The following is a 25,074-nucleotide window of genomic DNA, read 5'->3' as shown; positions in this document are numbered from 1 at the left end:
TTAATGTCATTTCTTTCATATTTATTAAACATGGTGCTTGGCTAGATTAACCGTAGTGATCACACCTAGTTTAACTTCAGGTTTTTGTTTCACAATCCCAAACGCAAGGTTGCCGCGACCACTTAGTGGATTTAAACTGTGTTATCATGTTGTGTAACATTGCTGACCCCCTTTTAATTGTGAGAATTCCCATATAAACAGCAGACCGTCCGAAAGCAGACGTCCAGTCACACTCAGCCTTGCCATCAATGGACCAAGACATCTGCCGAGAGGAAAGATAAGAGTGATTATAAAGGAAAGTGAGACAAAGCCTTGACCTTGTACCTCGCGCCCTGCCAGATGAATTTTCCTCTTGGACGTTGAGCCACAAAGGTCGAAGAGGCAGATTGAATACGGCTTATAGGGGGGTTAGGGTTGGATGATTAGCTTTGTCTGCAAAAGGGTTAGAGCCCCCTTTCCATAAGAGAGTCTGCAAAAGCCAGTTAACACTAATGTTTAGAGGTGCTGTCGTACAGACACACTGGAAAGACTAAATTTAGACAAGAGTGGGGGAAAAGCATGACGACAGGGTGTGGGTGCGAGCCATTGTTAAGTGAGCCCTTCATTAGCTCCAGTCAGAAACAGAGAGGTCGCCCCCTAGCTCTCGCTGAGAAGTCTTAAAAAGGCAATGTTTGGGGAAGATTCTCTGTTTACATGTGGAGAAACAGGGGCTATTAAAAACAGCAGCCAGCTCGTACCTCATACCTTGCCAACTCCAAGCGCTATTAGCCCTGCCGATAAGTCCCCTTTCTCCAAATTCTGGACTGTAGCTGTGCAATTACCCTCCTCAACAATGATTTGCATGTACTTTTTGTCTCCTTTATATGTTTACTGCAATGGTTTCTGTTAGTGCTCTGTTATAAGGCTGCAGTTTTTTTTACCACAAACTTTGACCCCAAACAGAAGAGAAAATATGTTTAGTTTTAGTGATAGATGACTCGTGGGATGGGTACACAGCACACATATACAAAGATAAATATAATCTGCAAGACTGTTTACATTAATGTGTATTTTGGGTAGGGGGGATTGCTTTTGTTAGCAAACTGTGAAAGACTCCTTCTAAATGTCTGAAAAGGAAACAGAAGAAACAATGTCAACAGGTAACAACATCTTGAAACTATTGCAAAAACTGGAAATGTAAGTCCAATTTCACAGTCTGTTACCATGAATAATTTTTGTGAGTGTTTTTAATTTGTATAGCTGGCTATGGCAATCATGATTACTGATATTGTTTATACTTTATATGGGCTTGGTCTAAGCCCAAAAGCTCACCGTCTTAACTTTAGTGCGTGTACAGCATCGTGTCTTTTGACCTGGAAACCACCCTGGCATCAAGGCAGTGAGTTTTACACAGGCTTCTGGTACAATTTTTTTTTTAGAACAAAAGCATAGGGGTTAAATGTTAAAGGTGCATGGTGTAACTTTTAGTAGGATCTCTTGACAGAAATGCAATATAATATTCATAACTATATTATCAGTGATGTATAAAGACCTTACATAACGAACTGTATTGTTTTTATTTCCTTAGAATAAGTCGTTTTTATCTACATACACCGCGGGTCCCCTTACATGGAAGTTGCTGTCATGTTTCTACAGTAGCCCTAAACGGACGAACCGTTCTGCACAGCGCGTTTCATCCTTACATTGTCATAGACTATGACATGTTTGTGTCCGCTACCATATTGAGGCGCGAGCTGTTGGTTGCAATCAAGTGTGCCGCACAAGCCCTGAAAAGTGAAGCCAAAATGTCTCGATCGCCCCCCAGTGACTGGTCCTAGTATAGGTCATAAAGCCCGCCTCCCCATGTTATTCAATGGGACTTGAGACCAACTAAAAAAATTAATTACACTTTAATTATCTTTTTTGTAAAGCTGATTTCTGTCATTTACTGTAGTTTTTAATCAAGCTGATGTAAATTCAAATGTTTGTTTTTAAAATAAGTTTGTTTTTACTTAGTTATTTAATGATATAAAAACGGTGGTGTCACTTCATGATTGACAGCTGTGATATCGTGTGATTTGCGCATTCTGCCAGAGCGAGGGCGGGGTCTTGATTTCGTGGCTTTACTTACTGATCACTACTGCACAGGACTGGTCCCGAAAATCGCTAATGCGCAGACTCAAGATCCAAGATGTCATCGCCATTTTGGGACACTGGCGGCTTCACTTTTCACCAATGGAAGAGAGCGAACAGGCGTCGTCCATCTTTTTTTACAGTCTATGGTTGCAATTCGCAATCACCACTAGATGCAGCTAAAATTTACACACACCACCTTTAAAGACTGTATATCAGGTACAAAATCAGTGCATGAAAATAGTACATTTACTAATAAAGTACTTAAAGGGGCCATGGCATGAAAATATGACTCCTTCCATGTTTAAGTTCTATGATTGTGTCCCCAGTGCTTCTATCAACAAAGAACATGTGAAAAAGATCAACCCAGTAACGTTTTGGTAATCCATTCTCTGCAAGCATGTGAAAAAATAAGGTTGTTGAAATTTGGCTCTCCTTATGATGTCATAAGGAGCTCTTATTATAATAATCCCACCCCTTAATCTGCACCATCCAACCACAGCACTGCCATTTAGTGCAGAGAGAAAGAGAAAATAATTCACAGCACAACTGAGTTTCAATTGCAACAAACCACCATCATTGTGATCAGTGTTTGCACTTCATCCGCTCATTTGCATTTTAAAGGACACACCTAAAACGGCACATTTTGCTCACACCTTCAAAGTGGCAATTGTAACATTCTATAATAAATTATTTATATGGTATTTTGAGCTAAAGCTTCACATATGTGGTCTGTGGACATCAAGGTTTATTTGACATCTTAAAAAAGTATTGTGACATGGCCCCTTTAAGTAAAAGTGTATTTTAGTGCACCTTTTTCACCTAGGTTTGCCAGTAGTGAAGAGAAAACACACTTCAGCATGAAACAATAAGACTCTTGTAGCAAGCAACACCATCTCCTAAAAAGCATTGCCCTTTTATTATGAGATATGGCACAGCACCCACTTTAAACATAGTTAAAGCCTAGACAGATGAACCACTCTGTAAATACAGATACAGCAGGTCATTGACTCTAAACAGATAAAGAGGACACGTCTTGGTATCATAGGTTTCAATTTATTTACTTCGAGTGATGACCCACAAAACACTTTATAAACATTTGGAAATGTTCCACAAGCTCTATATTTCATGTGTCACACAACGTGTCCTATCTTTCAAATCCTTACTTCCATTTGGCATCTCATGTCCAGCTAACCATTATAAATGTACGTCCATCAATTAGATTCATATCCCCCCGTGCTGTCCTCTGAATAACCTCTCTGTACTTCATACCTAGCAGTAGATCACATCAGCCATACTCGGCGGACAGACATTATTATCTTTACACACTCAAGATTCATTTGCTTTACCTTCACATGCCCTAAAGGAAGGGAGCCAGCCAAGGTGTCTAATTTAACCGGCCTGTCACATCTGGTTGTACTTACTTCCACCAGAGCAGGTTCGGCACATCCTTTAGCATGTAGCCAAAAGGTAAATGACGAAAGCCATGCGTGCACACATGACAGGATGTATCAGCAAACGGAGAACAATAGATTTCCAATGTCTGACAGCTGGAGCGATAGTGTGTGTGTGTGTGTGTGTGTGTGTGATGGAGACTGGTCGAAAGCACTATAAAAGTTTGTGCAAAAACTTATGATCCATGTTATCCTTGCATGATTTGACAGTGTTCCAAAACACATTTTGTGTGCTTTAATGGAAGCGAGACAATCTGATCTTTCGTGCACAAGCGTAAACCTGGTCAATGTCACAAATGTGCTTACTTTAGTGACCTAGTATTCAATTTCATCTCAATCCAACAACGTATTTTTCATACATTTTACAATGTTTCTGTGCAAATTTATGAATAGCCTAACCCCAACCTAACCTTAATCGTAGTCTATCTTCCATCATGGCTGATAGAAGATGATAAAGCTTTCAGCTTAGGATTTTTCTTTATAAGGCTCTGACATTTCATTATGGTGCATTAACCCCTCAGATGTTTGTCCTCCCGTTGAGAACGCATTACGTCATTACTTGCATCTCTTGCCCTTAACTGAGGAAAAAGGAGGAATGAGGGGGGAAAAAAAACAAATAATACTAAAAACATCTTGGAGTTTAATTAGCTGGAACGAGATTTCTAGGAAAGACTGCCATGAGGAAATTTGACTGATACATATTCATTTTTGCACAGATGTCAGAGATCTCCTCTTGCTCGTGTCCAAACTGAGAAATTTTTGGAGCAATGATGTTTTTTCACCCCGAATAAGATTAAACCAAGCGAATAGTAGTACAAGTATGTCTGGAGGATCTAAGAAGGAGGAAACTACGTTTAAATGAGCTGAAAACAAAATCAAAGAGGCTATTTAATAACATGCAAACCAAGTGAAAAAGAATAAAGCCAAGATAAAAACTGTAATTCATCATTGGTTATAGCAAACAATACAGCACATTCGAGTAATACAGCTTTGGTTACTTCCGGAACCCCACTATTGCGTTTTATTGAAAACAGGAACATCGGCTAAATGACTGTATCATTAACTAGACTGTAGCTGCCCGAGAGAAGCCATCAACGCAAACCACATGCTTGTTTATTCGCTTGCATGTTTGACTCAGGACAGCTGAAACGGATTAGCATGTTGTGTCCTACAAGGACGAAAGTCTGTTTTTTCGGCCGAAGTGACTGGTTTCCATAATGTCTCTGTGTAACTGGCAGGATTTCAATGGATGGTCCAGAAATGTTGCAGGTTTGTCCAACCCGTTCAGACAGGAATTGAGTAGAGGAGGGGGGATCTGATCAAGCCACAAATCTCTTCTCTTCCTGCTTATACAATGTAAGGCAAATGACCTGTAACATTAAACACCTTCCTAGCGTTAGTGACACAGTGTAAACAATGTGACAAGACTAAATCCAGAACGGGCCACGTATAACAGCCAGGCATGCGGACAAACTGCCTTCCCTTGCGTGCATGTGTCCGAGTACAAAACATGATTTTATATGGATACGTCTGCTGTACTGTAAGCATGTGGGGCCATGGCCGTGCACAAACATTTTGAGGGGCAGGGCCCCCCCCCAAAAAAGGGGGGCACTAAAGGGGGTAGTACTACTATTAATATGGTTTCAATAAAATATTATTATCATTATAGATTCCTAGTAGCAACTAAGACAAGTGATTTTCTGATCAACGTTAAATTTTGACGTCAGGCCAACGTTGGTCTTGATGTAAGATCAATGTTGGATTTTGACGTCAATACCCAATTTTGAGCAGATGTCATGTTGAAATAAGACTATTTAATATCTGCAGAAACGCTTTAGGTTGTAAGATAATATTTTATAATAAATGTCCACAGACTTGGGAATTTTTTTGAAATCTTATTTTTTTGAAATCTTATAGCTCCTTTAACATTAAAGGGGACTTTCACAAGACTTTTTCAAGATGTAAAATAAATCTTTGGTGTCACCAGAGTACGTAAAGTTTTAGCTCAAAATACCATATATATAATTTATTATAGCATGTTAAAATTCCCACTTAGTAGGTATGAACAAAAATGTGCTGTTTTTGGGTGTGATTTTAAATGCAAATGAGCTGATCTCTGCACTAAATGGTGGTGCCATGGTTGGATAGTTATTGTTCATTGTTTGTTCATGTTAGTTAATGCATTTACTAATGTTTACTAATACAACCTTATTGTAAAGTGTTACCATTCTTATCTATCAATACTGGGGATAAAGCATTTTACATTCCAAAAAATGTCATAGAAGAACCATTTTTCTTACATTTTTATAATCCAAGGAACCTTTTTCACTACAAATAACCAGAAAGGTTCTTCGGATGTTAAACGTTTTTTCTACCATCCAGCCAAAAATGGTTCTTTAGCATCGTGAAGCACTTTTATTTTTAAGAGAGTATGCTCCAAATAGATGTCATCAAGATAAAAATAAAACACATGAGAGAACACTTACAATTTTATTTAGTGAAATATTTATTCATTTTATATAAACATATAAAACAAGATTATTTAAATACAGAATATCTGTACAATTGGCTTTGTACAAGTTTCTGCAGCGCTTAGCATGGGTGTAAATACAATCCGTGTAGTTTCTTTCTATTGAACGTGGCAGAATAGGCCACCCAGGAAAAAAGTACAAACTAGAGCAGCGAGAAGGAGTTTACGTGCATTAATAGCGCCAAGAATCTCAGCCCACTCCTAATACACCATTTTCTCTTACCACACATCAAACATTTTTGTTATATCTGTTTTGCATCAACAGGTACGTGAGACACACTATGCCTTTCCTTTAATTTCCCATCTTTTTTGTGCACACGACTGTAAAGCAACAATGTGAAGGACTATGCAAGGAAACAAACAATCCATAAACACATAATGAGTTCACTTTTAATGCAGGTTTAATGCTGTATCTTATTGGCGGGGGATAAACATACGTCACCCTATTCTGAGACTGTACGTGAGAACAGTGCATTTTAAGTCATCGGAGGATGAATAAGGGATCTGCTTGGCAACTTTATCCACTGTGCTATTGATTTAAAACTGTAAATCCATAAAAATGGTCAACTAAAGGTAAAAAACGTGCATAAAATTCTCACTGTTAACTCTTCTCACACAATTCTGTTTGATCCACTTTCATTTTAAGCTATTTGAAGACTGTAGGGAAAAACTGAGGTATATTTTCGATCACCAATTTTCCCAAGAAACACAAGTTTCTGAGCTAAACTAACTCGCAGCACCATTAACAGTGACACACACACAAAATTCAACATAAAGTCGAAAACCAATGTCAACCTCTGCAAGGAAGGTGAGAAAAAACAAGAATAAAATCTGAAATAATTTAAAATGAGGCTAAGAATGATATGATCTCCCAAAAGAATAAGAGGTTTGATGTGCAAAACAAAGATCTAAAACAAAACTTCAAAACAATATTCCTAGTAGAGCATAGATCCCAGAAATTATGCCAAGTGTCTTAACAACACAAACACATAAAAAAAATCAACCATGGACTCTCTTCGGTGTCCACCCAAACAAGTGATTTCACAAGCCACCTGTTGTGGCTCAGCATTTCTTTCCCACGTGCACAACTGTTGCACCAAATAAAATGCTTCAGTCCCGTTCAGCCTCTCATTCCTTGAAGTGTACTGCAGGTAAACAGCAGGCTGCATTTCTTTGCATTGATCCATGACCAACATCTCCACACAAACAAGCAATGGCTGACAATTGCAGATTTTAAAGCGATCGCTCTCAGTTTTATTAACTCAAGTGTGGAATAACAAGGCATTTCCTGTTGCCTTCATCTCTGAGGTTGTATCTGTGTACTTGCACAGGAGACAGCGGCGTTGGTCAGCGCTCAGAGCCTGACAAAGTGCTTATGTGGTGCCCTCCACACCTTCAGGCTCTTCGGCTGAACATTGACACTTCTAAATGTAGTCATCATCTACTGGTTCTCCACGAACGTCACAGTAGTGGATAAAGACGACCACCACGCGCTGAAAAACGCCTTTGCCTGTTTGCCGGCGCTCTGAGATCTCCTCGCCGATAGTCTCCATGCAGATGTCGGCCGAGAGCTGTCCCTTGCGACGTGGCGCGTAAATTGTAGCTGACAGACAGAGAAACATTTCAGTCGTTAACAATTGTTTATTACTACAACTCTTGGGTAGTTTATAATTGGCACTAACAGTCTTCATTATTGCATTGTGATAGTTGAAGAGGTTTATATTTCACGATAGTGAATCACAATGCATTACTTACTGCTTTCATCATCCTCAAAGTCATATCGAGCAAAACTATTGGGCTCTGCTGTGCGTAAAGTGCGAAGCCACGGGAAATCGGTGATCATGGAGTACGGCGCCCCATCTACTACCCCTGTGAGAGAAGTTAAGTTAAGACGACTCAAACTGAAAGGCATTTTGTAAATATTTACAACCAGATTCTGCAGTATAGTAGATAATCGATTTTGGATCGAAGGCACCTGCAAATTTTCTTTGATATAAATACAATCTAGTCAGGAAATGGAAATGTATATGTAAATAAATCTCCCTTTCTCTCACACACGCATACACCTCTGGCTGTTTTTCCAGAGGAAGCGAGGGAAAAACTGAACTGGTCTCAGAGGACCCTGATCTGTTTCCTCTCACCCTCTAATGTGTAGATGTCTCGGCCCCAGGGATAGCTGGGATACTTCTTTACATCCTCTTCCGTCCGTGTGGCCTCCGGAAAGAATTCATATTTGATGAGTTCTCTTGTGAAAAGATAAAAACACAGCTTGATGAGATTTATGGCATGCGTTGAAAGAAAAACAGTGCCATCTGGTGGACAAAGCAAGAAACAGGAAAATATTTGTGACCCTGCCTGTGCAACCATAGATGTTTTTTTTTTATATATAAATTTATCCTGCTAATGTAATGAAAATAATGACATCAAACTTTGATGCTGCTAATTTAATTTTTAAGGCTAATTATAAGACTTTAGCCTAAAGTTCACAGTCAGGGTCACATTTAAAGGGATAGTTCACCCAAAAATGAAAATTCTGTCATCATTTACTCACCCTCATGTTGGAACAAACCCGTATAAATTTCTTTGTTCTGATGAACACAAAGGAAGATATTTTGAGAAATGTTTGTAATCAAACCCTTCGTGGACCCCATTCACCTCCATAGTAGGAAAAAAAGATTACTATGGAAGTAAATGGGGTCCACAAACGGTTTGGTTACATACATTTCTCAAAATATCTTCCTTTGTGTTCATCAGAACTTAAGAAATGCATACAGGTTTGAAAAAACATGAGGGTGAGTAAATGATGACAGAATTTTCATTTTTGGGTGAACTATCCCTTTAAACAAAATTTATTGTGATTTATCTAATTTGTTTATTGGGTAATTTACTCACTGGCTAATGTTGGCAATGGTGTCCATCCAGCTACGCACACGCACCTTGTTCCTGATATTGGGGGGATTGCTGAACTCATGGATGATGGCAATATGATACGGGTATGGACCACTAAAAAGCGTCTTCTCCAAAGCCAGAGAGTCAACCTAGAGATGAACAGTCAAATGAGAGAAGAGAAAACATTTCTCACCACTTTTCTTAAGTATGCATGTTTACATTGTACATTAAACTCCCTAAATAGCCTTTAGTAATAAATCAGCTTATAAGCACTCATTGAACTGTTAAATTGTAAATATCACATAATGCACACGAAGCAGTAATAACTTTTTTCTAATGCATTACCACAATCTTGTGGGAAAAAAAAACATAATTGTTGCTTCCAGGGCAACCTCAGACTTTGCTAACCTGCTGCATAGGCCTCATGTAGATGATACGGTTTCTCTCCGGGGGCATTCTTAAGATTTGATCCAGCACCTGCTCCATGTCTAGCTTCTTACACTGCGCATAGTCAAAACGGTTCACGATAGGCGCACTTTCCACTACTAGATGTTTCAGCACCCTGCAGCGTGTAGCTTGGGAGAAAAGGAACAAAACTCTTATGTTTGGAGGGCTGTGAAGTTTGACTTGTCTGATATGTATCTCACAAACTAAAAAAAATCAATGTTTCGCAAAAAACAAACTCACCATGGACAAACATCATTTTCGGGCACTCTTTAAGAACCAGGTCTGTGATACCACAATTTGTAAGCGTGATACCCACCAGGTTTTTAGATTTAAGGTTGAGCACCTGCACAAAAAACAAGATTAGCTTTATGAAACTGCATTAGTGCATTAATAAAACATTTAGGTAAGTCACACAAGATGAAAAGCGCACCTGCACGTGGTCATCTTCAGTCACAGGGTCACTGGTGCTGGTGGATTTGTCTACCATTCGTTTCCTCTTCACTGGAGCCCGTGGTTTTGATTTGGGCAGCTCTGGACAGACCGACATGTGATGAGTTTTAAGCAGTTATTTTCTTGCATTGTAACTCTATAATACAATACAGTTTACGATCATGTAACTGGAAAATATACTATATACTTTGCACAATGGACACCAAAGCACTATGGGGGTGTCTTTATAAAATGTGCCCACTCTAAAAACACCTGATACACTAACGTTATCGTACTGAAAGTGGCTTTGACACATTTACTGTAAATCATATGGGCAGTCCCTCCAGAAACACTTGATTATGCGATCGCATGATTTAACGCATAAGCAGCCAGTCCGTATATTTATGCAGGGGGCGCATTTTTTCAAATACGCTGCACTTTCGCAGCATAAATTGCAGATTTCCATGTGCAAAATATGCACACCATGCGGGGCTTGCATGATTTCATAATGCATTTTCGTAGCAAATATATATCTTAGCAGAAAGTTGAAACATCTTGCATTTACTTCACACAAGCACAGCCATGTCCCCTGTTGCCATGGGAACGTTATGAAGTGACGTGATTATGTGAAGTGAACATCATTGAAAAGCTGCAAACAGTTTTTGCAAGTTCCCACAATTTCATCGCATAATATTGCATAAATATCCCATCGCATTTTTTAAGAAAACGTGCCGCAAGATAAAGGATTTTTGCCTCCAACAATCACAAAAAAACGTGTTTTTCTGGAAGGACTGTATTGGGGTAGTTTCCCGGTCAGGGATTGGACTAGTCCTAAACTAAAATAAATGTAAGAGCTGTCCAAACTAAAAACTTGCACTGACATCTTAAAATACATCAGTGCCCTTTTTTTAAACCTCAAAATGCACTCAAGTAATTTTTTTAAGGCATGTTTGTTAAAACTAGTTATATTTCCTAATTAAAGTAAGACCTAGTCCTGGTTTAAGATAATCCCTGTTGCTAATCTCAGCAAATAAGTGCATTGGACAAAATGGAGCTCAGATTTGAAAATAATAAACTTATCTAAAATGTCAACAAAACATAAGATGCAATATAACCGTTGACATAGACTAGCAGTACAGTACTATCATCCCCTATTGCATCCTCCATCTGCTTTTATGCCATATACAAATGACAAAATTCAGCTTTTGCCATGATGTGCCTTTTCCTTTGCTTTCTGATGCCATTGCGTGGCCACTTTGTTTTCATCTCACCTGACTCACACACCAGAGGCTCAACTGAAAGTCTGCTGCAGGCACGAGTGACTGGTCTCCTGGGGAACTCATGGGTTGGGCTTCTGTGTGATGAATCTGGGGGTCTATCGTCATGCGGCTGGCCTGCAGTCTTCTTAGTATGCTCCTCGGATGAGCTCTGATTACGGGGCGGAGTGCTAGACTGTCTGTCCTCCATTTCCTCTTCCCCTGCTCTTTGCTCAGGGTCTTGGCTCTCCAGCTCTCCGGAGTGGCCGTGGCCACCACGAGTCCCGATTTCAGCGGAGGAACGAGACCTGCTGCATGTGCAGCGTGTCCTGACCATCCCTTCTTCTCCCCTGCCCACCCCACCTCGGTTCTCCTGATTGGCAGAGTCTTCCCTCCAACGGATGGAGCAGACGCATCCGCCGGTAGCGTAGCCTGAGGCGGGTCCAGCCCCGCTGGTTCTGTCTTTGTTCCCACGCTCGGCTGTCTCAGTGGCTGCTTTCATGTCAGCTTTGATCTGCTCGCTAGTTACCTGGCAGCCTTTTTCACAACTGGACTCCTGAGGCTGCAGTCCACGTCTGCGCAGAGGAGTCTTTCCTTTACCTATTACAATACAGCGTGACATTTGTTACAAATACCAACTGTTGGCGATGAAAGTTGAACTTACTTTATAGAAAAATGTGATATTTTATGAAAGAGCGATAATTTATTGGTATCCATAGCTGAAGTTAGTTGTACAGCCTACTAATAACACTGCAGGAATGTATTTTAACCCATTTGGGAATATTTATGCTCATCCAGCAATAATGAGAGAGTTTTAACTACCATGTGGGGTCACAGCTGTGGTGCTTTTCTCCTGGGCTTCGGTCTCTGGGTACTGGCCTTGAGAGCGGCCTGCACCCTGCGTCCTGACTGGACTGTACTCATCCTCGCTGTCCGAATCCGACACAACCACCGGCTGCTTCTTCACAGCAGTCTGAACTCCGCTAGGACCTGGATGACACCATGGAAAGAAAGAGACAATATTAAAAGATGACAAAAACTATCCAGGTTTTCCCGCAGAAAATTTGTTGGTTAAGGCAGTAGTGTTTCCCAGCTTAGGCGGGCCGCCCGAACTGCAAAGTGCTGCGGGAAACCCTGCTATCTTAGGTCTTATTATTGACAGCATCTTCTTCACCTGCTTGTTCTTCATCCTGGTCAGGTGAAGGATTGGTTGTCTGGCTGGAACCTTGAATCTCTTCTTCAGGGTTGACAGCCTCAAGAACAGGCTCAGGCTCTATGTTTTCTGCTACCATGCCTTCCACGTCAGGAATTTCTGATCGAAGAAGAGTCAAATTAAACCTGGCAGAAACCCGACAGGCGCCTTTATTTAGGTGACTAAACACATACCTTCTGCGCCACGACGGTGTTGCTGAGGCAAGTCTTCACGGTTGTTGTTTGGGGGAATGTTTGCATCATTATTGTTTTGGTGATTGTTGTTGTTATTGTTGTCATTATCGTTGTTGGAGTTCTGATTGCTGACCAAGGCAGATGATACACCGATACCAGTGCCAGCGCTGAGTCCCACACGTGCACAGCCCTGTGATAAACAAATTACATTATTGCACCGTACAAAGTTTTAGCTACTAGTTACTCAGAAGTGCTTCATTTGCACACTGAAAAAATCATACCACCTTTCTATTATACCTAATCATATCTGCGTTATAGCATGCAGGTAATCCATGTACTGTATATACGTCAATCAACAGAATAAGTTATCTTTGTTTTAATGTGTCCAAAGCATCAGACTCACCTTGGGAGGCTCACGAAACATCTGGTCTAGAGAGATGAACTCTAGGCTGGGAAGCATTTCAATGAACTGACTGAAAGACTCCAGCTTTATTGCATGACAACGCACCAGAGTGAGATCCACCAGTCGACTCCAGCGTGAGTGATCTAAAAGAGAGAGCAGCTGATCAGTGAGGGATCTATGCAAAAAATTTGGTTTATAAGGCATTGAGATGGTAGAAATATGGCACTTTTCCATTGCATAGTACCCCATGGTTTGGTTTGGGTCAGCTCACCTCACTTTGGCTTGGTTGGCTTGGAAATCATGCGAGTTTAGTAACACTTCGGAGTGGGAGGGATTATAGGCGTGTATACAAGTGAGAGCTTCGTTGTACATTCGCATACATTCATTTATTTCTCAGTCCACCAGAAATAGATGTTTGCTCATTGCGTTTATCACTACCTCTGTCTCACATGACAGTTTCTGTACAAACACACGTGGTGTCTGTTGACGCGCTTCGCTGAGCCTCATTAAAGTCGCATTTAAGCATATATGCGGACGTGCGTGTGCGAATGTGTCGCCACAAACTGCAAGTCTGGAAAAAACTGTTATGGTATTCCTGATTCTCAACTTGTGGATGTTTTTCATCGCTAAAAGGGAGTTTGGGAACTTATGGCAAGGCACATATGACAACAGGTTTGCTTGAGACAGCGCAAGCTAGAATGAAGGTAAAGCTAATTTTTTACATTATAGCGATGACGCTGGTAGTGACGATTCTCTCAGACCAATCAGTGATCTACAGTGTTTTAACATCATGTTTTGGTATCAGCTCGGGTCACTTGGAAGCTAAAAAGTATCGGGTACTACGTACTGCACCCAGTGGAAAAGCTCACAAAAGTAAGCTGACCCGACCCAAACCAAACCAAACCGTGGGGTACTATGCAATGGAAAAGTACCAATATTCTGCAATATAACAGATGATAATTGTGAGGTAATACATATAAACAACACTGAATTTATTACCTGTGATCCAGTTGTTTGGGTTGTGAAGATGAGGACAGTTATAAATGACCAGATACTTGATGGAGCTAAACACTTCATTAACAGCCTTCATTCCAATGTCCGTGATGATTCCTGGATTCTCGATCACATCAGCAAGACCGTATTTCACTAACTCAGCATGGCTTAATTTACCTGTGGAAAAACAACACATTTTTATTAAAACAACACATGGGGTGCCAGGTCAATACTTCCCCAGCTTTTGAGAACAAGCTGTAATCGTTTAAATAAAAATATACCTACATTGCAATAAAAATTCATCCACATATCCGAGGTGCAAAGTCTCAAACTGGGGGAACTCCAGTTCAGCCATTTTCAGTGCAGAGAACACTCCATCTTTGGTTAAAGAAGGCTGGATTCGGACTTCATGCAACCTGTACAAGGAATGCATTCTGTCAGCATGTATAACTCTACTTGTGGACTCCGTGCAGGCCTATGATGTACATAATTTTTCAAAAAGTTGTTTACCTGCGAGCAGCAGTAATGATGAGGTAGCCCAGGTCCACTTCAAGTGCATTCTTACAGGCACCAAATACAATAGTGTGCAAATTACGAAACCCCCCTAAAAGACATGCCAAACTTTAAAAGGTCTGCCATTTCATTTTATAAAGTTTACAACACAAACTGTAAATGTATTGCTCAAAATAAATGATCAACAAAAGCATCTGTGTACTAAGACCGGCGGAAAATTAGAAGTTGCAATTTTCTAGGCAGATATGGCTAGGAACTATACTCTCATTCTGGCGTAATAATCCAGGACTATAGTCCCCTTAGTATCTTTCAATAGCAGAGGACTATTTTCGGGCACTGCGTAATATCATTGCGCCTCCTGTAGCCATGTTATGGCAGCAAAGTCCTTGATAATTACGCCAGAATGAGAGTATAGATCCTAGCCATATCTTCCTAGAAAATCGCAACTTTTAATTTTCCGTTGGTCTTAGTACATGATGTAACTACAGAAGAGTCAAGTTTTAAATGGGAAAAATATCAAAACTGTTTGGTTATTTTTTTAGCGCAATGCTAATGGTTTAATCAGATTCAATGAATTATGCTAAGCTATGCTAAAAATGGTACCGCCAGACCTGGAGATCGGCTGGATTCCAAAACAGTAAAAATCAAATGTTTAACTCTAGGAAGCTGGAAAATTAGCATATTTTCAAAAAAAAGAAAGATCAATTGATGTGAGAGTAAATCACATTTTAATTTTGGGGTAAACTATCCATAAGTGCATTCTGTAAAATCACCTAAAATTACTCTGAAGCTTTTTCAATACATGAAGCTCATTACATACTGTATTGAGAAGAGCTGACACAATGATGTGCTTACCTGACCTCCAGCTATCCTCCACCACATGCTGAATTAGTCCCCCTAAGAAGGGCACCCTCACCAGTTCAAGCTGTTCCAGGTTGCGAGCGGAGGCCAAGCCGGTGACAAGAGGCACATACTTCAGTGAATTTGTGGGGCCGGCACAGTTCCTCATAACAAATGTACGCAAGTTCACGCAAAGAAAGTCTTTGAAGGGCTGAGGCTTTGTAAGGCGAACCCATTTCAGGTATAGATGCCTGAGCATGGACAGACATGGGATCTCTGGTACGTTCACACCTGAAGCGAACACAGTGAGAGTTTAAGGCAAGATGTAAAACAGGCAGGATGGATGTGAATAAACAAGTTCGCAGACGATCTGAAACTCACCGACAAGATGGAGTGTTTGTATTTTGGCTGCAGCTGGTATGGTGAGTTTGTTCTCAGATGGAATAGGAAAGGCCCCGTTTCGGTTCCTGAACTTGCCCAGTATGTGCACCTGAGGCATGTAGTTCCATATTGCCTCCACGAGCTCAAGATGAGATGTCTCCACACCCTGTGAGCAAATATTGATCATTTTCATATGCAGTAAATCGCTAGTAAGACAACTGGCATTGCCTTTAAGGAAAACACCACTGTTTCTTTGTATTTTACTATGTTCTCACCTCAACTTAGACAAATGAATACATACCTATCTTTTTTCAATGCATCTTTCTTTAAATAGGGAAAACATGGTGGCTTCTAAATTCATCCCTGTTTGGATCCTAAGGAATGAATGGGGCTAGGCTAAATGCTAACACATTCATGAAGAGCTTTGGAAAGATGAAGTGAACGCATTGAAAAAAGATAGGTATGTATTAATTCGTCTAAGTTGAGGTAAGAACATAGTAAAATATTGAAAAACGGTGTTGCTTTCCTTTAAGCTAAATCAAACAATATATCTAAAATGTACTCACAATAAGGTTTGGGCAGGCCTGTAGGGCCTCCAAAACACCAGGAATACTGAAAGCCTCATAACCTCTGACCCTCCTTCTCTCTAGGTAACGTGGATGAAGACCATATAGCTGCTCCAAATCTGGCATCTTCTTCATTAGCATGAGGAAACTGGAGTCTGTGAAACCTGTTATACACACAAACACCACTTACGACATTACACACATGAAGCTATTACGAATAACTTGGCACAGAATTATAACTTGGACTACCACTCAAAACATTGTCAAGCTGTTATTTAGTTAAACATCAAGTAGTAAATAGTGTGTGAAATAAGCATATTTTTGATTTCAACAATTTAGCCAAAAGTATGTAAATGTATAAGGGACCCTGTTCTCTGCACATAAAACCCATACTGAAAACTGAATCATAATATGACAAAAATACAAAAATAAAAGTCAAAAGTAATCCCAAAATTTCTGATTGAAAGATTAAACCATCTCACATATTTCCAAAACAAATATCTGAAATGGATATTAAACAAAGAATAAAAGTATGAAGGGCCTTGGTTTTATCGATTAGTAATCGATTGGATTATAGAAGATCCTGCAGTTTCCTGCTATTGCTCAAGAGGAAGGGGAGTTCACCCTAAAAACTTGACACATCAGTTTACATTTTATACAGTTTTTAATACTACATACATATTTCCTGTATTTTCTGGATGTATTCTATTAAAGAGACTGAGAAACAATTATACATGATCACTATAACTTTGCAAAAACAACAAATCTAATTCTGGCATGGTGGCTTAAGACTTTTGCACAGTACTGTATATTATATACATACTGTATTTAAACTGGTGAATAGCAAAATATAGCAAATAAATCTAATGTCAATTAAATACGTACAGTATTTTATCTAAATATAAATCTGGCCTGCTGCAATGCCCTTAGACAGACTATGTATACTATACATATATACTACATATTAATGCAAGGTCTAATCACACACAGATGTCAGTAGTCAAATTGCACGTAGTGCAGATGTATTTCGGTTTCTGCCTACCTGAGGGCATGTACTCCCACCACCGGGTTGCACAAAGATCCACTACCTTCACCACCCGCAAATACAGAGTCACAGCCTCTCTTAATTTCCGTGACAGACACTCCATACACATTATGTCCTGCATGGGCAAGTATCTGTGGGAAGATGGACCTATGTTTTATAATTCAAGTATAATAATTTAAGCAATTCAAGTACAATTACTCATTATTTCTCTCTTTTATACAACACTGAAGGGCTTTACGATAGTGACCGGCTTGACTGTACGTTATCCCACTTTTTACACAGCTACTTAAAGGCGGGGTGTATGATCTCTAAAAGCCAATGTTGATATTTGAAATCACCTAAACAAACAGGCCCCTTCCCCAATAGAACCTAGACCTTCTTTTGATAGACCCCCACACATACCCAACCCAGGCAACGGTGTCGGTTAGTAGACATGCACCCTACTGCCAAATGGCTTTAAGTGTGTTGGTACTCGGCCCGACTCCATTTTCCAAAGTGTTTTTTAAAAATTATGCACCCTGCCCTCAAGAAATAAACAAGCATGAAATATTAATTTGAAAAAAAAAAAGATTTATTAGCTTACTTGTAGAGCTACGTTGAGTAGTAAGCTATTAAACACTGTTATGGATAATAGTCATCACTGAGAAATATTTGACTGCTAAATGATCCGTGTTAGTGTAAGGGGGTGGACGTATGCATGCTGCACTGACCTAAATATATGGCAAAGCACTTCATGTGACAGCTCATTAATATAATCTTTGGGTTCTTCATGTCCGAGCAAGCTGTGCGATCCTCCACCCAGACTCTGAGTCCTGGTGACTTTTCGCCTTGGGCCCATCATGTCCAGGGCAGTGAGATATCAACCCAGGGAAGATTATAACCTCACTTATGCTTTTCTTCTATGGGACATTAACACAATCCTAATGTACACATATAAATACATACATCAGTTCAACATCTATGAAACAAAGAAGCTGGTTGCTGCTTTCAAATTAACATGCAATGATGACACTACAAGTAAATATGTCTAAACTATAACTCATAGCTATTTGTGTGTGGTTCTGTCACAGAACCACACAAACATCTCATTATTAGAAAGACCAAATTCCTGGTAACACTAGACAATGGACGGTACTGCAACAAACTGGCTTTAATACTCACAGCAGGATCTATGCAGATCTTAACAGCCGTTGTTGAAAAATATCATGGCCAAAAAAACCGATGGACCTATTCAATGACGGACAGCATGTGTGAAGATGATGAGGTTTCAGGTTATTTGTCAACAGCTCTAGCTAGCAATCAGCTGTTAGCATCTCTCACCACTGTGAGAGATACCGACATAACAGTGCTATAAAAACGTCTTCAGGAAGAAACGGGGAACAGAAATCGGTCTGTTTATATCTTCGTATATTCATTTAAACTCATATATGTAATTATTATTAGTGTGAAGATGCGAAGCAGCAGCAACTGTCGGTGTAAATTCGCTTTCAGCTGCGATGTGAACCTAGCAGCAGTCTAACAAACACAAACAGGAAGTCGAGTTATATATTATTTTTTACAAAATAAAAGACCCGTGACATGAAGTAGGGAACTGGGTTTACCCATAGATATCATATAGAAGACTAGATGCCCTATTGGCCGCTGGGGACTGAGAAATACGGCGGCCATCTTAAACCGGTCGTTCTCCTAGTTTCGTTGCATGGCAGCAGATAAGATGTCAGAGCACTGTGGAGCATTTTCCTGTTCTAATCATGCGGACGATCGCAAATAGAGCCCGGAGGATTATTTTCACAAGTACTTTTTAACATCGCGGTACTATTGGTTGTATTTTGTGAATAGAATATTACCAGAAAATTGAGAAAGAGCCAGCTTATTGATTTTACTGTACTGAAATCGTAGCCAGCTAACGTTCGCTAGGCTATGTTTACTGCACCAGCCGCTGTTCACCCTGCAAGGAGAGTGGGGTAAAGTAAAGTAATAATTACAAGAGTTTCTCTGGTGTGAGTATTGTGTAAAGCGCTATATAAATGTGTATTATTATTATTATTAATATTATTATTATTATAAGGTGCTGTGAGCTGCGTGATCCGCCGAGCTTTAAAAAGCTGAGATGTCAACAGGAACAGAGGATGTTTTCCTTCGTAGGGAGGACATTGAGGAGACTCGGTTTGGAATCGACAACTATCAGTCTGACTCGTTGTCACTGGTTGTGTCTGTGTTTTTGGCTCCACCATGTTGCCAAACTCACTTCTCTTGAACTACAGAAAGGGAGCACGGGAAAGAAGCTCTGGACAGGGGTGTGTGTGTGTGTGTGTGTGTGTGTGTGTGTGTGCGTGCGTGCGCGCGCGTGTGAGTGTGTGGGGGGGTTTACAAATCATTTTAAATTGTTTCTTCACCATATTAAAAAGTCTTATTTTATTGCAACTATCTGTTTCTGCATCTTTGTCATATTTATAGTGTGTGATTTATAAAATATCTTATGTCCTACACCACATATTTTGATTTTGCACTCACTTTATATCTTATATCAGAATATTTTATTACTGTTTAGTGAATATTCATTCATTCCTACTATGAACATTAAGTGGCGCTGTCCACATTAGTGTTGGTAACACTAAGATTCTAAACCTAAATATTGACAAACTATATATTGTTGGAAAGCTCAAATAGTATAATTTTCATATTTCATTACCATTTGGGGAAAATTATGACACAGTGAGAGTCAGTTTCTAAAAATGTTACGGGCCCACAGGTAGGCCAAATTTGTTTTTGCATATAACACTAAAACCCTACTCTAAACCTAAAAAATCATGGCAAGCTATATATCATCGGAAAGCTCTCAGAATGTAGTTTTAATATTTCAAAATCTTTTTGCATGAATAATATTGCGGTGACAGTAATTTATTAGTTTGTGAGTATACAAGAGTACAAGAGTATGTGGCAAAATCTAGTGGCAGTTGTTGGTAAAACCTTTAAAATTGTGACCCAAACATCATTTTTTTGTGATTTGGATCACAACTACTTGAGACATATTGCTTCATGTTAACATTATTTATTGTGTGAAACATTAACTTTTATGTAATTTTATTTATAAATTAATATGTTACTGCATAATTTGATATATTAAAATAAAGGTAAACGGCTATAAAAGTATTTATATTCAATATTTTTACGTTCCAACTCATTTGTGAAAAACCCTAAATTGTCTTCTTTAAAACAAGACCAAGATTAGGTTTCTAGCCCAAAGAATCCCAGAGAAATATTCATTTAAAGATGTACATCACATTGTCACCCCCACTCAAACGGGATTTGCGGCACATAAGGGGTTAAAATACGCCGAACCATGTGTCCTATATCATAGCTCCATGAATGACCTTTGCAGCAAAAAAACCCGCGTGAAAATCTGTTCGGTATTCACTGAGATATGATTCATTAAATGCGCTGATAGCTCATTCCACCAGTCATACAGATTACACTGAGTGGAGCGGGTGACCGATCTAAGATGGCGGCCCCATATCTCACCGCGCCAGTAGGCAGTAGCGGTCGATAGGGCGTCTACCTCTATGATGTCTATGGGTTTACCTTTCGTCAACGCGGTGAAAACGGTTTAAAACATACATATAATATTCGGCAACGTTTTGATAATATTTTTAAGAAAACTAAAATCGGTTAACAATTTGTACTGTAAATGGTCTACACCTAAAATGTCCAACTAATGTTAGACTGTTTGAAAGTTAATCAAAAATCAGGCAAATATCCCAAGGGGATGTATGAACTTTGACACATACATGGATTTAATTTGTTAGAAAAGTTTAAGAATTTGAAACTTATAAATGATGCAATTTTATTTTTCTGTTTTGATAATGAGTAAAATAGTCACAAGCAGGAAATACAAAACGCTTTTCTTTAAAAAAAAATTCAACAATGTGTATACAGTGGTATACATCTGCAATAAGCGTACAACAACAACTCTGATGTGAAATTTTTTGTTGAGTACTCGACAGGTAGGCTAATGAAACGTTTACTTATTTTCTCCTTACATTTTTTTTTTGAAGCATATACACAAAGAGATGCACACAGAAAAGTAGTCACAAAAATTTACTGTAAACAAATACAGCCACTACAAATATTGTAGTATATTTATTTATTTTAAACAACTTTACAATTAATATAATTAAAATAATTTTCAAGCATAGGAAACAATTCATTAAGTCAAGTCTGGTAAAATGTTTTGCTGTTAATGGTTTACAACAACATATTGCATTTCGTTTTTAATGTTAGGCTATATTAAGCCTAATTTGGTACAATAATGCCTTCGTCATAATGTGTTGGCCAGCCGTCTGCACACCCCACAACAATCCTACGAGTGGACTTGTGACTTCTGTATACACAATTTGGGTATCTATCCCCTTTCCTTAATTTGCATGCAATCACGGGGAAAGGTTTTTGGCTCTCATACAGGTCTTTTATATTATTATATATACTTCCACCACCAGTACAAACTGCTCTTACTGTGTCTTTATTTGCTTGTATAAAGGTGTTAACCTCTTTGCAGCTATTGTCAGTATCGGACAGGGTGATTTGTCTCTTGCGAATCTCACTGTCACATATACGCTCATTCATTTTGCCATACACATGCTGCCTCAGGAATTTCTCATAGCGTTGCCTTACATCTGCTGGTTGAGCATCAGTGGACAATGAGGCACACAAGACCAGCAAAAGAATCACAGCAGACTGATGCATCTTTATAACCTGGTGAACAATATAGGCTATGCATTATGCAAGGCAATGGCTAATGAAATTATGTATAAATAATAAACAACATATTACTACATGAAAATACTGTGACAACATACCTCTCTGTTCCAGACAAATGAATATTTTTCCAACAGCTGTTTTGTCTCGTCTGTCGGCTGTAAAAAAAATAAAAATAAAATAAAAACACAGAACAATACTGAAAGTTGATTTAAATACTTTATTTGCAGTAATATTACTAACCAGCTTCAGTTGGGACTTTACTTTTTGTCTGTCAGTAAGACTGCAGTTTTTATCATAAACCTAACATGACCTTTAATCATGACATAACTCTCCCTGTGACAGCGTGGGTTTACTCCGGGTACTCCGGTTTCCTCCCACAGGCCAAAAACATGCAGATTGGACATGCCAAATTGTCCCTCCCCCAACCTGTGTATGGATCAACTTGTCTGAATAAAACTTGTCTATGGATTAAGGAAGAAGAATCGTGACATAACAGAAAATGTATAACAAATATTTAAACAAGAATTAAAAAACAACAACATTGAACTCGATGTTAAACACATTTTCCGAACATATGCCCTTTCACTTTTGAGCAGTCAACCTACATATTGAATCTGAGATTAATTTCTCTTAAAGGGATAGTTCACTTTAAAATGAAAATTCTGTCATTATTTACTCATCCTCATGTTGTTCTAAACCTGTATGAATTTCTTTTTTCTGATGAACACAAAAGAAGATATTTTGAGAAATGATGGTAAACACACAGCAGATAGTGATCATTGACTTCCAAAGCAGGAAAAAATATTTTGGAAGTATTGTGATAAATGATGAAGAAAATATTTTGATAAATGATGGTAAGCACACAGTTGACGGTACCATTAAATTCCATCATATTTTTTTATTCCTACTATGAAAGTCAATGGTCACTCTATGCTGTGTGTTTACCATCAAAATATCTTCTTTTGTGTTCATCAGAAAAAAGAAATTCATACCGGTTTAGAACAACATGAGGGTGAATAAATTATGACAGAATTTTCATTTTAAAGTGAACTATCCCTTTAATTAATGTCTGTTTTGCATGTAATTAAATGTTTTCACCACTTGTACCTTACAATTTTTGTTTGTTCACAGGAAATCAAACCAATGATCACTCAATGCAATGTTCTACTATTTGAGCATAGTAACACCAATATGATTATATTATATTTTATTTATTTATGACGTTATTTATTTTTTTCAATATTATTTGTCAATATAAGTGAGTGGATATTTACTTTGAGACTGAACACAAACAAAAGACATGTTTCATGATATAGATATTTTTATTGACAGACATTTTTCCTTGGCTTTCTTTGTACAACCTCTTAAACCTTCTCAACATTATGCTTTAACATATCGTCAGACTGCCTGAATTTAATGGTAAAAGGGCTGACATAAAGCACTGAAGCAAAAGATAAGCACACTTACACACATTTAAACTTACTGTAAAAATGCTAATTTTGCTTAGATTTAATTATATAGATTATTGTAAAGACACTGGAGCAACCCAGCATTTAAGAATGACAGAACATGAACAAACTTTCAGCCTGACATACCCACACGTACGAAATGTACTGGAAACGTATTGTTACAAGACACAACAATCTTACGTATTGTCCAGTTTCCGGTGTAGTTACAATGTGGGTGTGTAGTCCCACTTTTTAAGTCACATGTAACAGTTTTAAATTTTTTTTTGCTTGTAACGTTCTCTTTATTAGGTCTATCATTACAAACTGCTTTAACTTCATCTACAGTTACATTTATTGGCATAGCATTTACAAGAATGAAGGTGTTAGCTTCTTTGCAGCCGTTTGCAGTTCGGTCTTTTGTGATGTTTCTCTCGCGAATTACACTGTCACATTGATCCACACTCATGTCACCATCATACACATGCTGATTGAGGAATTTCCTATAGGGTTCCGGAACATTTTGTGCAGTGGAAAATGAGGCACAAAAGACCATCAAAAGAATCACAGTAGAATGAAGAATCTTCATGAGCTGGCGAACAAACCATACATGCATAGTGTATCAGTTTTGTATGATTAATAAACAAAATACTGTATTAAGTTATTGTTGTGATAACATACCTTGCTTTTTGACACAAAGTAATATTGCTCTGTGTTATGCTCGAACAGCTGTCTTGTTTGGAAGCTGTAAAAAAAATAACTCAGAAAAATACTGAAACTTATTTCAAGCACCTAATTTCCAATAATCTTTCTTACCAGCTTCAGTTGAGAGTTCACTGCTGTCTGTCACTTAGATTGGAGTTTTCATCATAACATGGCGTTTTAAAGAGTGACACCGCACATGTGACTAGGTTGACAGGAAATACTCAAACAAGCATACACATGTTTTACTTATAAAGGCAATTTCCTGAACAGGGTTTATTCGAGAATAAAATGCATGTTTGAGCTGACCTAATTTGAAAACATCTGGCACTTCCATATCTTAACATACAGTATATAAGTGCCATTTTTTGCTTTAAGATGCACACCAATAATGATTTTTTTAAGGTTTGTTTGTAAAAACTACCTAAATGTCATAACTAACTGGAATAATCTAAACCCTGTCTTGAAAACTGTCCCATAAACTGGGACATGAATCATTTTGATCTGTAATCTCACCTTCTTCAATTTTCTAGATATTTACTTTTTTAGGAGTTTTACTTTTAAGTATACATTGCTTTGTGAGACCAATTGCACTGCATTTAAAGAGATATGGCATCCCTTTTAATATTCATTAACTTAACAACTCATAAAGCTATAACAACTAAACAATAGCAATGTAATTATAAACTTGAGAAAGATAAACATGGAAAGATGCAGAATGCAGCATGTAAATTGTATGTCAATGCCATAAACATATAGTCATAATGTTTATGCAGCTCATAATAATAAAATAATAACAATGAATGCAGCAGATTTCATAGTTGCTGCTCACAGTGCTTTATAACAAAAGCGATCATGTATAGTTAAAGAGCATCAATTGTCAAATTCATCTATATTTAAGCATAAAGCAGAGAAACATAAAAGC

The 25,074-nt window shown here is 38.5% G+C and overlaps 1 protein-coding gene and 1 long non-coding RNA gene across 4 annotated transcripts; one reads left to right on the top strand and one right to left on the bottom strand.

Annotated features, from left to right (window-relative positions):
- Positions 1-6,043: 6,043 nt before the first annotated feature.
- fbxo38 (F-box protein 38) lies at positions 6,044-18,744 on the bottom strand. 3 transcript variants are annotated; one of them, XM_065273010.2, is made up of 21 exons: positions 18,406-18,744; positions 17,955-18,164; positions 17,242-17,375; positions 16,200-16,363; positions 15,634-15,799; positions 15,268-15,543; positions 14,410-14,503; positions 14,185-14,315; positions 13,906-14,076; positions 12,907-13,049; positions 12,504-12,693; positions 12,292-12,429; positions 11,940-12,107; positions 11,133-11,717; positions 9,863-9,963; positions 9,673-9,775; positions 9,394-9,560; positions 8,989-9,134; positions 8,238-8,341; positions 7,852-7,965; positions 6,044-7,699 (listed from the first exon to the last, which is right to left on the bottom strand). In XM_065273010.2, exons 2-21 carry the CDS (start codon positions 18,083-18,085, stop codon positions 7,521-7,523), a joined length of 3,405 nt encoding a protein of 1,134 aa, XP_065129082.2. In that variant the 5' UTR covers positions 18,086-18,164; positions 18,406-18,744; the 3' UTR covers positions 6,044-7,520. The 3 variants fall into 3 exon arrangements, with proteins under 3 accessions (XP_065129082.2, XP_065129086.2, XP_065129092.2); XM_065273014.2 differs by having other exon boundaries at positions 17,955-18,143; XM_065273020.2 differs by having other exon boundaries at positions 17,955-18,140.
- A 108-nt stretch (positions 18,745-18,852) lies between these two features.
- LOC135760721 (uncharacterized) lies at positions 18,853-19,736 on the top strand. The gene is made up of 2 exons (XR_012335185.1): positions 18,853-19,208; positions 19,313-19,736. It is a non-coding gene; the product is annotated as an uncharacterized lncRNA (long non-coding RNA).
- Positions 19,737-25,074: the final 5,338 nt, after the last annotated feature.

Source organism: Paramisgurnus dabryanus, chromosome 16 (genome assembly GCF_030506205.2).
Source record: "Paramisgurnus dabryanus chromosome 16, PD_genome_1.1, whole genome shotgun sequence".
Lineage (NCBI taxonomy): Eukaryota > Metazoa > Chordata > Actinopteri > Cypriniformes > Cobitidae > Paramisgurnus > Paramisgurnus dabryanus.
The sequence above is the reverse complement of the archived record's forward strand: the minus strand, read 5'-3'. Positions and strand labels throughout refer to the sequence as shown.